This window comes from Cupressus sempervirens, chromosome 5, assembly GCF_028749045.1.
Source record: "Cupressus sempervirens isolate cs-2001-9-10 chromosome 5, ASM2874904v1, whole genome shotgun sequence".
Classification (NCBI taxonomy): domain Eukaryota; kingdom Viridiplantae; phylum Streptophyta; class Pinopsida; order Cupressales; family Cupressaceae; genus Cupressus; species Cupressus sempervirens.
In genome coordinates, this window is record NC_143122.1 from 700,606,631 (window position 1) to 700,620,940 (window position 14,310).

General features: G+C 34.6%; 1 protein-coding gene across 1 annotated transcript in view; it reads right to left on the reverse strand.

Annotated features, from left to right (window-relative positions):
• Positions 1-8,206: 8,206 nt before the first annotated feature.
• LOC149557921 (cytosolic isocitrate dehydrogenase [NADP]-like) overlaps positions 8,207-14,310 on the reverse strand; it is a 103,940-nt gene continuing 97,836 nt past the window's right edge. The window contains exons 2-4 of the mRNA XM_089830508.1: positions 8,653-8,756; positions 8,431-8,499; positions 8,207-8,327 (exon numbers count right to left, since the gene is read on the reverse strand). Of these exons, the coding sequence (XP_089686634.1) occupies positions 8,207-8,327; positions 8,431-8,499; positions 8,653-8,756 (294 nt within the window). The remainder of the gene's footprint in view (positions 8,328-8,430; positions 8,500-8,652; positions 8,757-14,310) is intronic.

The following is a 14,310-nucleotide window of genomic DNA, read 5'->3' on the forward strand; positions in this document are numbered from 1 at the left end:
CAAAGTTGCCAATTGCCAAATCTCTCTCACCTTTCATCATGAGATCAAACTATCTACTTTGTTAGCTGCAGGTGGCTTGGAAAACCCTATCCCCAAGCTCATCCTATCCCCTTCAATGCTCGAATGTTCTTAGGCATGCCAAACTGGAATGTCCCTAAGGGTCACTAAATGCCATAAGGCTACGATCTTTGACAGGGCATATCTTGGAGCTTGTGTAAGGTATGGATGTGATTCTAGTTCCTACTAGACCGTGTTGTGGAGGCCTACAATAACCTCTATCACTTTTTGGAGATCACTCTCTATTTTCATTTTACAATGCCATCTCAGGTGACGTTGAAACTTGCAGTGTTGACCAGTACAAAGTTGCAAATTGCCAAATCTCTCTCACCTTTCATCGTGGGATCAAACTATCTACTTCGGTAGCTCTGGGTGGCTGGGTAAACCTATCCCCAACCTTGCCTATCCCCTTTAGTGCTCAAACGTTCTTAGGCATGCCGAACCAGAATGTCCGTAAGGGTCACTAAATGCCATAGGGCTGCAATCTTTGATGGGGCATATCTCCAAGCTTGTGTGAGGTATGGATGTGATTCTAGTTCCTACAGGACCATGTTGCAGAGGCCTATAATAACCTCTCTCTCTTTTTGGAGATCACACTCCATTTTCATTTTATGATGCCATCTCAAGTGATGCTAAAACTTGTAGTTTTGGCCAGTACAAAGTTGCCAACTGCCAAATCTCTCTCACCTTTCATCATGGGATCAAACTATCTACTCTGTTAGCTCTAGGTGGTTGGGTAAACCCTATCCCAAACTCATTCTATCCCCTTCTGATGTAGAGGAAAGTATGATGAGCCCTTTAAACAACCCAAAATGAGCAAAAGTGTAGAAGTGTTCCAAGAGACCCTTCTAGGTCTTGATGGGCAAAATCTACAAATAGTTAACTCTAGGAGGTTTCAAGGCGTCAATAGGTTTGTTTTGGCATATCTAACATGTTCCAATCAATAAATTTTAGTTTCAATACCTTCTAAGCCAAAATGCTCAACGTACCTAAATGTTGTCAATGCAAGTTTTTCCAATTTTGTGACAGTAGCAGGACAAATTGATTAATAACTTTTGTTTTTCCCAAAAGACTCCTTGAAAAAATGGATGTTTTGGATACCCTTTATCCTTGCACAAAACATATATAAAACTTAGATAAACTTCCTTTGGAAAATATCAGAGAGCTTTCAGACTACCCTTGTTTCCAACAATGTAAGAATGATGCAATTACAATGCAACTGATAGAAGGACTTAAGATCTGGTTTCCAAATTTTGCACAGTCTCTTAAAATGTCTTTAATTAGGAGATTCCACACACAATTTCAATCTAAGGGTTACCTAACCCCAAAAGCCCCAATTCACCCTTTCAGGACCCTTGTTCCTAGGGCTTGGTCAATCCCACACATGCCAACACTTTTCTGACCAATTAAAGATGCAAACATCAATGTTTTTTGATCACAAGCATGTTCCCAAACTCAAACACTATCCTTATTAAGAAAAATCTCCTACTATAGGTCTATCCCCTCAACTTTAACCCTTGTTTTCACAACTTTCTTGCTTGGTGGCCACCAGTTCTTCAGATTAAATGCTCATTACAAGGTTAGTAAGCATGGTACATGTTAGAGAAGTGTCTTAGGGAGTATGGTTTTAGTTGTTCGATTGTATCTATGGTGATTCTTACAAACTAATTGATTTTTTGAAGATCCTTTGTGTTATCGTGATATTTTAAATTGGTTTGAGATAGTTTAATTTTGATTTAAAGTGTTTAAGGCAAGATTTCTAGAAACAATCTAGGAAAAGGCTTGTTAAGAGCTCATTCCACAAACGAAGCCCTAACTTGTATTTGAACCAGTGGAATTCTATAAGATTCTAGAAAATTCAAGTAAGGAGGGTATAATTATAGATTCCTAGAGCTTAGGAAGTGTCTCGATGGAAAAACCATGTTTGCATTAGCCCCTAAGTTGAATAGCTTGGTGTATTCAAGTAGGATTGAGACCAAAAAGATTTTAAAATGTTGAATTGAATTGATGGGTAGTTTAGTGGTGGATTTGAGTTATTTTTGGTTAGTAGAGGAGGTCTAAGGCCATGCACCAATTCATGCACCAATTATCTAGTAATTACTTTGAAAACCAAACCTAGTGTGACCTTATTAGGTCTATGTACTTTACATGGTTTAGGTGCTACAGGAATGGAATTGGGAATCTAGGCTTTGGAGTCTTAAATAAATTCCAAAAAGGATGTCTGAATCTACCCATAGAATAGTTAGATTTCAACCTAAGAGGAATTTAAGTCTAGAAAATTAGAGTAGGAGACCTATAAGTAATTCTATGATAGTCATCATTTTGTACTATATGACAATTGGAGGGTTAAACCAAGAGTTGATTCTCAATCAGTTCAACATATGGAAGGTGTCCCAATAGAAACTTGGGGTTGGTGAAGCCATTGGTGAAGAGTTATAGTTATTGGATTGGAATAGGGCTAGTGTCCCTAAAACAAAAAGGTGCAAGATCTTGATTGAAGAAGTACTCACTTTGGAGGAGTTCACAAATAACCTTATCACTTTGGATAGGCCACAAAAATGATATCCTAAAGGAGTAAGATATTAGGAAGGCCACAATTTTAGTTTGGTAGATTAGGAAGAAGAAAGTGCTTAAACCTCACTTCTTACTCAACATCTCCGCATTAGTGAGGGGGAGATAAAGAGGATAGATGGCTACATATCTATGGAAAAAATAGAAATATAAAGAGGGGGGGAATAAGAGAGAGTGAGATACAAGAATAGAGTGAGATACAAGGATAACATGAGCCAAAACTAACAAATTGCAGTGCTTGAATCCTTCATTAGAAAATTGACACCCAAATTTGAATACAAGTCTACAAAACAACATGTTCCTTCCACTTGTCATACTCTTTTATTTCATTTAAAGGTGCTCTATGATTTTCCATAACATGCATTGTAAATTTGTTAACGAGTATAGCTCCCTCTTACAAGTATCTTATGTGTCATCTTAGATTCGTCCCCCTCTCATGTGAGATATCTCTCTTTCCTATACATCACAAATATTTATTAAACTTTTATTTTTACCTTAATCTAGTTACTATAGAATAATAACAACACATTCCGATCAACTGGTGATTATGTTACAATCATTAATATATGAAAACACATAAAACTATCAGTGATTATGTTACATTTATGATTTTTAAAATGACTTTTTTTGCAAATAATCCATCTTTTCTCTACTATCTTTGACATTTTTTAATTGATGATAAAGAATGGTGGTTATGTATTGAAGCTCAACAAGCTAATTGTGTTTTCTCTTCTTGTCTATATCCTTTTTGTAACAATGATTTTTTCTTCTACCAAAACTTTGTGACCACTTGTGATCAAATTTTTATCTTATTTTTAGCATAAATGTTTAGAGAACTTTTGATCTAATTTTGTTGTATAGAGTAATTTCAAACAAAGATAATTGTCAATAGGCCATTGGTCTATTGATGAAGTTGAAATCTCTTTAAGCTTCCAACAAATATCAATTTTATTGAATGTAAGACAAAATTTTAAATGAAAAATCTTCTATCAAAAAATTATTTTCATAAAAGATTAAAACTCTATTATAACTAAATTATTTATGATTTATAAAGATTATAAAAATAAGTACTAGAGAAGAGCCACAAGTGACCATGAAGATTCATATTGTAAAAATGATATAACTAAGCCTATAATGAAGAAATATTTAGAGCAAAGTTATATCCATTAAAATCTTTAATAATAAATTAAATCAAAATCAATACAATTTATTACTTAAAGATATTCATAGTTCCATCTAACCAGCTCCCAAATCAAAACATCATGGAGCCAAGATTGCAATCAAGGGACAAAATTGACTTATTCAAAATAGCATCTTCATATGGATTGTCATATAGCATAAGATTGCAATGATCTCTACCTTGGACAACCTCCGTGCAAATGTGTTGATCATTAGGATCATCATAATAAAATGGCCACTTATCAACAATTAAATCATCTTCAACTTCCAACTTACCGTACACCCTTATTTTCACCTTCTTACCTCTCTTTCCAACATAAGCATGTTTCTTAACTCTATCCCTATAGCTCAAACAGTTGCTGAACATGGAGAAGATACATAGAGATAGAGGGAAACAAAAGAAGGTGTAGGTAGACATGAAGATTAAAGGAAATAAAAACATAGTGATAAATGAATAGAGATATAAGAAGAGGATGAATGTGAGATAAAATAGAGAGAGTTAGGGAGACACAAAGAGACATCTAGATGGTGATATAGATTCATAGAGATCATCATATTAATACTTAGTTTTCTCTAATTCAAAAAATACCGAAGATATCATGCTAGAACTCTCTTATTTATTTTGTATCGACTTCATACTTAATTTGTCTACTTGAAGTCATCCTTTTTAGGTTTAAGTGTATGTGCATACATTACTGATTATTAGCAATTGTAAAACTTGATCTTCTTCTTATGTAACAATATTTCTATGCTTAGATGAATACACTATTTATTTGATTATATATCTATAAAATTGGTCTGTACAATGAAGGCTAGCCGTCTATAGTCCAAGGTTTTAATTCAGCTAACAAATGGAGAGCTTCTCAAGCTACTGATTTCTTTCATGGAGTTCCTAATAAATCTCAAGGTTCTCATTTAGGTGACCAATTGCTAGGAGGTCCACAAATATTACCTGATAAAGTTTATTGCTAGGAGGTTCTAATCGATCTTGACTGATAAAGTTTATTGCCAATCAATATTGTATCAAAAATTCAAAGTAATTAGGTATTGAATTAAACTTGATAAACAAATGATAGAGAAGGAAAACTTTAAACATGAACAAGATCATAAATCATATGACAATGACATATTGTAAATGATTAACTTATGGTTAAATAGTGATAAAGTTTATTGTTAATCAATATTCTATCAAAGTTTCAAATAGATTAGGTATTGAATTTAATGTCATACATAAACATATCTAATTTAATATCATACATGCACATATCTAATTTAATGTCATACACGAACATATCTAATTTAATGTCATACATGAACAAACATATAATATAAAATGATAACCAATAATGTCATGTACATTAACAAACACATAATATATTATGATAACCAATAATGTCATAAGTCGAATAATGTCATACATCAAATAAATGTCATACATCAAATATAAAATGTCATATACATCAAACACTAATAGATTTGGCATTGATTTGTGATGGCTATGTGTCACAATTATGACAGCAATGTGTCGCCACTGCGACAGACATAGACGTCGTAGTTATTTAGTCATAATTTACGATGTCTACCCCTTTCCATCGCATTTGTGACACCTATTCATTGCTATGCAGCCACCTTGTTGTCTCATCATCCTCGTCACAATTCTTGTGTTTTTCATTGCAGTTGCGACGGGGTTGCCGTCGCACCTACAACAACCTCGTCGCAATTGGAGGGTAGGTGTGACAGCAACCGCATCACAATTCTTGTGTTTTCTGTTGCAATTGTGACGGTTGAAGGATTAAAACAAAAAAAAAAATTTTGTGCTTTAAGCTATCCTTCAATTGATATTTGGATGCCTTTATTGAGGGTTTATCCAGTACGACCAGTGCTGCTTCCATAGGCAAGCCATGCATTATGCTAGAAAGGGCTGAGAGTACTTTGTCTCAAAATGAAGCTCTCTTTAGCGTGGAACTGGCTTGCTCAAACTATCTACCAGTGCCATGTTTTGCCTGTGATAGGAAAATGTACAAGATAGAAAATAAAATTTAAAATCCATTAGAACAGGCTGAAGAGATCAATAAGGCAAACTCACTCACCTATACAATTCTGATGATTTATAGATTTCACTAAAGTTGACACCTAGACGGCACTCTTCTGACATAGAAGTTACTTCCAACATCCACGTAGCTGGATTATAACCTTCCTTGATCTGTGGAACCCCCTCAATGGCCTACATGAATCATTTTCAATTAGCTGAAACATATATGATGATTGTAGCTAGTGCTTGACTCTGAAGCTCAACGTATTGAGAATGTTTGCTAAAAGCTTAGTGGTCAACACTATTCGGCATGACCAATTCCTTTTATGTAAAATCAACTTCCTATTGGTTCTAGTACAATAAACTATGACTACTTACAACTCCAAAATTCAAACTACTCATCAAAAGGTACCAGATTCAGATCTAAATCTCTCAACAGAACAAAACTGTAGTGGATGGCATCTTACCGAAAAATATTCTATAAGTTTGTTAGAATTGTGACCAAGTGGACCTACATAGATAAGCTGACCTCCTCGCTTCATTAAGAATAGTTACAACATATTTCATTTAGCTTTAAGAAGATGCCAATTTCAAATGCTTCACAAAGCTATTTTAAGAAAACCAAATCTTTACCTCGTCAAATACCTCGAAGATATCAATACTAGGCTGATGGATTGTGCAAACAATAGTTCTCCCCGTGTCAACTATATTTCTTACTGTTCTCATAATTATAGTTGTTGCCCAAGCATCCAAGCCTAAAGTTGGCTCATCCATGAATATAATTGAAGGATTAGCCACAAGCTCTACTGCTATTGTTAACCGCTTACGATATTCAGTAGATAGGCCATTCAGTCCAGGAAGCCCAACCAAGGCACCTCTCAAAGAAGTGAGCTCCACAAGTTCCATTACTTCATCCACAAACATCTAAACATTGAATTTCACATTGTAATATTACATATATAATTAAATAGAATAAAAACAAAAATAGAGCAATGAGGCTAGAGTAGGAATTTAGAATATTAAAAAACAAATAAAAAAGATGGTGCCAAAAGAATTCCAGATTAATATTCATCGGGAGTTCAATTTAGAAGGAGATTGTTACAGTGAATATTTTTGTAACACTTATCAAATCTTTGGTAGCCAGCAACCTCTTTGCACTGGACTTCAACTAGGTTGTTTATCCAGCAGTAGTGAGTCAAGGCATTAATAACAAGAAGTCAAATGGAGATCCTGATATTCAATGCTCACAAGATCAAAACAGCTTTTGTGTATACCCCAAATTTATGGTTGGCAATGAAACTAGGGCTAGGTTTGAGGCACCTACCAAGCTTCTGCATGCTCAATCTGTCAAGTAGATGAGGACACTACCAATAATCTATTTCTCAATTGTAAGTGGACTGTTCAAATTTGGTGTCTACACAGCTACAATTCTCTACAACCATGCTTGGATTGATGATCCAAATATCAAGAGATTTAAATTTAATTGTGTTATATCCATAGTAACAATACGGTTAATAAATCAGAGGTAAGCATTAATTAGAGAGAGATGCCTATGTTCCAATTATGACAATACAAGGAAGCAAGTGGGGAAATGATTATGAACCATCTTCCCTAGTGAGTGATTTGAACTGCTCTCACAACTCCTAAGTTGCCAAATTGGAATCATAATTGGGAATGGGTAGTTGCATACAACATACCAATACAACAATGTTTTTTGGGGCTGGGTAACTCCATACAAAAAAGAAAGAAAAAGAAAAGTTACATTAATTTATTTCATTAAGTATCCTATACAACTAAATAGTAAATATACGCAGTTAACAATACTTAATCATACTATAAAATAATCTATACATAAATTTTAAGAATAAAATATCCAAGGTAACATATTTACGCAATTTGGTTACTTCAGGAAAAGATGGTGACTTATTTCAATTTGGAATATGTATCAAGTCTCAAGTCTATCTGTGATATCTTATTGAGAACAAAAATATGCATAACCTTGCAATGAAACATGGTAGTACAAGCCTTCCATAGAATATTCAACTATATGTTCAAAAGAGTTAATGCATATACTATTATTGCTTGGTGTTTTCAAATCTGTTAGTACTGTAATTGTTGAATAAGCAATATAATTGATAAATTGTTATATTATCTCTGTAAAAGAAGTGACAGATTTAAACCAGAGAAGCAATAATTTGCAAAATCACTGATTATACCTGATTAATCATGATTGTGGAGCCAGCCAATATCTTCCCCAAAAATATCTCAATTCATGTTTCCTTCCTTACAAAAACAATAGATATATGTAAGATTAGATATAATGATCAGTTCAAAGCCAGATTCAATGAAAAATAGTATTTTGCACCACTAACCCTGTTCAAGGAAATCATTCTGCACATCACCATCATAATTTTTGCATGCCCAAACATAGGCACCATCACTCTTCAAATCATACACTACCATGTCATCAATAAGCCTATGCTCATACCTGTTCATGAATCAATCATTGAAAGAAGTTATTGTGTGCCCGACAGAATCAAGATAATCAACATTGCAATCTTCATATTATTGTGCCAAGAAACAAAACCAACCAGATTCCTGCTGCATCATATTTAGCTTTCCAACTGGCCTCATATACCTCCTGGAAGATATCTTTAAACCTACCAATTTAAGTCACATATAAGAAGAATCTCCGAGAATATGAGGATCCTTAAGCTAGAGAATCATAAAGAATGATAACATGGGAAGTAAGGTGTGTTAGAGAAAAAGGTAAAAATAAGATCATCAATCCTTGTATTGATTTGAAAACATACCTTCCATCATATTTTTTTAAAATTGTGTTTTTAGTACTCAGGTAAAGTGGCCATTTCTTCTCATAAGCTGTTGCTATTGATGCATCAACAAATGCATGAATAGACTACACAGAAATAATTTTATGTGCATCAATACCTAATTTATTCTCATAAGCTATTGCCATTGATGCATCAATACCTATGACCAATCACAAAATACTCTAAACAAATCAAATCTAGAAATTTTACCTTCTTATCAGCCACCTGGAAGGGTTTCAAGGCTGCACATGAGTGCTCCTTCTAACCAGGTAGTGTAAGACGTATGGGCATCAAACTAGCTATATATTTACATCTAACATGAAAAATATAAGGCCTGTCTAGTTCTGATGTTTACTTACAAGTCCATGATCAAATTAGGAATGAAAAGATACAAACTTTGCTCTTCACGAAAATTTAATACACACAAAACTGAAATACTAGCAATATCTATTGTGGGGCTAGATGGATTTATACCTATTTGGGCTTGCTTGCATCTTCAAATATGGGATGCTTAGAAGATTGAAACTGGGTGGAGGACATGTTTTGCATAGGAGGACTACTCATTTTCTCATAGCAATGGATAGAGAAAAGAGAAAGAGAAAGATGAATCTCATCCTTACCCCAAGATTGAGTCTTTGCACTGTGCTTTTTATTCAGACCAGGCTTTGATAAGAATGGAGACAAGGCTTGAGAAGGCAATGGACATGGCGAAGAAGAAGAAGAAGTAGATGGATTAAGCATAGGCCAAAGGGAAAGAGAATATAGTTTTCGAAATCCACCAAGAGCCAAAACAACTTGTCATCTTGTGCAGCTTTATGCCATATCCTATTAACACATGAGGTTGTTGCCAATGTTCTTGCATCCATGTATCAGTGTAATTGGGAGCCTCTGAGATGACTTCAGGGAGATCAAAATTAAAGGATTTGATATTGGGGAAGGAGCGGGAAATAACGGATCTTGCACTTTGAGTGCATTTTACATCATTTAGGGGCTTTAATAGCCTATTACATCATGTAAACACTACCATCCACCCATAACTCTTCCTAGGACACCCTAGGACTTCAAATGACCCCTTACATCATATAGACTCCCTATTTGTGCCAATTTGAGCTTCACTTACATCTTATTGAGCTTCACTTTGTTTCGAGAATAGTTTAATATTCTCTACTAAACAGGGCCAACCATGTGAAGGTGGAAGCTCATTTGGCCCCACCCCCCTCCCCCTAACATCACTCTACATTCCTCGTTAACATCTAACATTCATTCATTCTTTCAACCATTAATAAAATGTAACATTCAATCAATATCACATGATAACATTCATTAACACATTAGATTCATAAACATGCAACATTCATCAATATTTTGCATTAACACATAATTCATGAACATTCATTAGCACATAATTAAATTCATTGAGACATGAAATTCAGTCATTATCAATTAAGGTATGTAGATGACAATCATTTCTTTTTTTTCTTTCTATTTCTTTTTTCTATGTAAGCTCTAAGAGGAGCATCAGTGTCATCATCAATTCCCCCCTCATCAGTTCTTTTCTCTGTTCTTGATCTCAAATTCCTATGCTGTTGCAAAGGGGGGTCCTCTGCAATAAAAAATAAAAGAGATAAATTAAAAATAATTTATTATAATTGTTACAAGTATTTAATTATTAGACTAAGATAAATTGGATGCAACTTTTTCTGATGTTGTGTTCCTTATATTTATCCATTCAAGTGTTTTACTATAGTTATTTTAGTTAAGTTGGAAGAGGAAGGACCATGTACCCACACATGAACTCACATTGGCAGAGCACAACAACAAGTTGTTACAACTTGAAATGTACTAGCCATCTAGAAGCAAAATAATAAAAAACTACGTAATACTAAAAGTAGTAAAAGCTAACTTACATGAGTTGCTATCAATCATAAAGAGAATTAACTTCTTTCTGCTACTCTTATCTAACATATTAAAGCTAAAAGTATTATCACCATGTCATAATTGCTATAGCTACTAGTATAGTTCATACTCTTCATATTCCCAACAAAGGGAAGCCAAAAAATTAATAGAGTGTCTTTGGAGAGACTATAAATCTAGTATTAAAGTGAACTAGAGTAAGTAAACAAAAAAGAGACCTACAATTGATTTAAACTTATCTCTAACCTCCCAATTCTTTGAGAGCCTCTTATAATTCTTCTTCTACTCATAGTTGAAGAAGATGGAAGGTAGCTTAATATTTTGCAGCCACAAAGACTATTTTTTCCATATTATCATCTGCAGGTTCATGCCTCCATCAATAGTCCAAAGATTTATCTCCAAGAACTCAGAAACAAATTTGAGACATGCAGGCTTTCGTAGGTTGTGGAGTTTGTTATGGAAAGTCTGATGACTTTCAATTTGTTCCATTCAATGTTGTTGATTGACCAGTCTCTAAGGATAATAGAGTCCTCATTGAATTTTGTTCATCCTACAAAATTGAATTGATATGTAGTATGACATGTACTGTCCCTAATCCTTTGTATGAAAGTGTGATTACAGCCTTCAATGGCATTCTGTGCTTTCTCATAATGTCATGCCTTTGTTTCATTCTGCATGCCCCCTCAACCCTACTCTCTCCAACATCAAGTATCCCTGAAGCATGATCCCTACTCCCTCTATTAGCATGTATCCTTGAACCCCAATCCTCACTATTTGAAACAAATTTGAGACATGGGGGAAGTATTCTTATTTCCTTCTTAGGATAATCAAAAACCTAGACCAAGTTAGGAAAGAGGCATTCCTATAGGCAACAAGGGATTAATTATTTATGTTATTGTTAGGATTGAGGGGGTTATACTCTTCTCTCTTTACGAGAATAAAAAAACCTAGAAGCTTTTGACATTTTTATAAGTATGTTGTCTAAGGTAAGTGATTTTTTCTTGATGTGTCTTGGAAATGTGAAGAGTTAGAGGAGTATGATCTTCTCTCTTTGAGAGAACAAAAAATTTAGACCCTTGAATATGATCTAATTTCTTTATTTTACCTTTATTTTATAGCAGAAATATTAGTGTTTTCAAGCCACTTCTGCTATTATTATTCATGGATTTTTGTGTGTGTGTTGAAGCAGAAGAATCCAGCAATATACAGATCTACAGATCGTTCGAGGTGCTCACTTTAGACATTGATGTAAATCAAACAAACAAAAATGAATGCTCATATCGACCACTCTTTAAAGTCTCATTAAAATTAAAATTTACCCATGTCAGCCCGTCAATCAGACAACATACAAGAAACAATACCCAAATCAAAAAATCAAAAATTCATATTCTCGTTCACATCTAGCCCCAAAAATAATACTCAAACTAACTGTCCACTACAACACCTTGTACCATTGAAAGATTTCGTAAAATCTATTCTATTTAAATGTTATATCGACTAGATAATGAATCGAATAAGGAAAGATCAAAGAGGAGGATGTCTCAGAGAAAGAGATATTTTACCTCTTCATATCAAACCTGGAGTGCAATCAAGATTTGTTTCTTTCCTTCATCTTCAAGAGGAGGATGTCTCAGAGAATGAGATATTTTACCTTAGACCTGAAGTCCAATGAATATTTGTTTGTTTCCTTCGTCTTGCATACAATTCATGTAGTCTTTGGATTCAAAATTTACTCCAAATAATTGCAGTGTGCCACAAACCTAACCTCAAAACTTTCGCTCTATGCTCGATCGGGGGCAGATTCGCTGATTCGCTGTGCTCGGAGGTATTTTTCTGCTCTGTTGGGAGATCTAATTCATTGGGCGCAAACAATGTGAGCAACACGCCCTTTTTTTTTTTTTTTCTTATAACCTGACGACGTCACAATTGTGACATTAATGTCGCAATTACGACGTCGTCTGGTCATAAGACAAAAAAAAAATGCCAAATACACATTGACGTCGCAAATTGACATCGCAAAACACTGCCTAATGTATTAGTGAAATGTGTATCGAATATGTCCACTAATGCCTGTATATATACATGTCTAGATCAACTATATCTTTTCCTTCCCACAAAGGGAAGGTAACAAAGCTCTTGACGTCTTTTGTCATCATGTGGAGGGAGACGATGGAGATGATGGGGTCCTCCTGACATGCTCACTCATCCTCTTGTTGAGGCTCTTCTCTAACTCGAGCTGATACAAACAAAGTAGATATGAATCAATATTTATTATATATTGAAATCAAATATATGTACACACAAAATTCATTATTTTCTTACCGCCATCCGATAGTCACTCTATAAGTCCACCTCGAAGGCTCGTGGACGATCAGACATGATGAGACCCTATAACAATTCAATAAATGTAATAACTTATAAATAACATTAGAAATTTTGATACTAACTATTATAAACAACAACTAAAACTAATAAAATTCTTTCATACCTCAATCAATGGCTATGAGCTAGTCATAGTTGTGGCCACTCCACGATTGACGGACTGTCAAAGATGAGGAGGAGTGTCTGATGTCATGAGCTGCATGTCATAAAATACACGTTAAATGTAATATGAAACATGAAACAAATATAATTAAATGAATTAAATTAACATGAAACAAATGTACTTGTACATAGCTCGTATGATGTCTATGCTTCGAGTCTGTAGCAAAGGTTGACAGTCTAGTAGAGAACTAAAACACATGCATAATTTTTTTTGTCAATCCTTAATATGATTACTTAATAAATATATGTATTAATTTAAATGATTACATTGATACATACCATTAGACTCGTGGAGGGGACAAAAAATGGGGCCGAAGGATCGCTGCTAGGCCCGACAACACTCTGACCCTGAATTTTGAACAATGTTAATAGATGCTAATTAATTAATCATTCACTATACATATGAGATGTGATCAAATTAGTAAATTATAATTGTAATTTACCTATGTGTCAATGCCAAATGTGTCATTCAGGAACTGATCAGTGAAGAGCCCATCATCCGCACCATCTCCAACATCAGTGGCAAATGTGCATAGGGATCTGCATGAAGTGCACATGTGACCACGATGCACAAAAGGATCCTCCTTAACTAATGGGCTCATGGAATGGATGAGGGTCTACATCAAAGCATTAATGGTTCCTAGAGTGCTGACCTCTATATGTTCCTTCACAATTGAAGGAATACTCACATGCTTGTGCTGTGGCTTGACCATAGGTGCCCTAACTACATTAGGGTCACAACATGCTCCTAGCCTCTCAAATGATGACCCCCCACCTCTACCCTAGGAGTCTAATATATCAAAATAATTGGGGATCTCCCCAAGGACAAACTCACAATATAATTTCTTCAAAAAATACATGGGGACCTCATGATTGTTGCAAGGAGGGGCATCAAAAACCATCCACCATCTATCCCAAAAAATATTTCTAATAACATCGTGTATGCACCAATGGATGGGGAACCATTTAGTACCCTCTTTAATAGTATTTTTCTCACCAGGTTTTCTAAATAATGCACATATTCTACCTTTTGGTATATATTTTTTTTAACATCTTCATATGACAATTTATTTGCATAAAATATTTTTTGTTCATCCCTCTTAACCTGCCAAATATCTAATTGAACACTAACTGAGGCTATCTAGGTCTTAATGGATTTGATGGATGATGCCAATTGAGCCC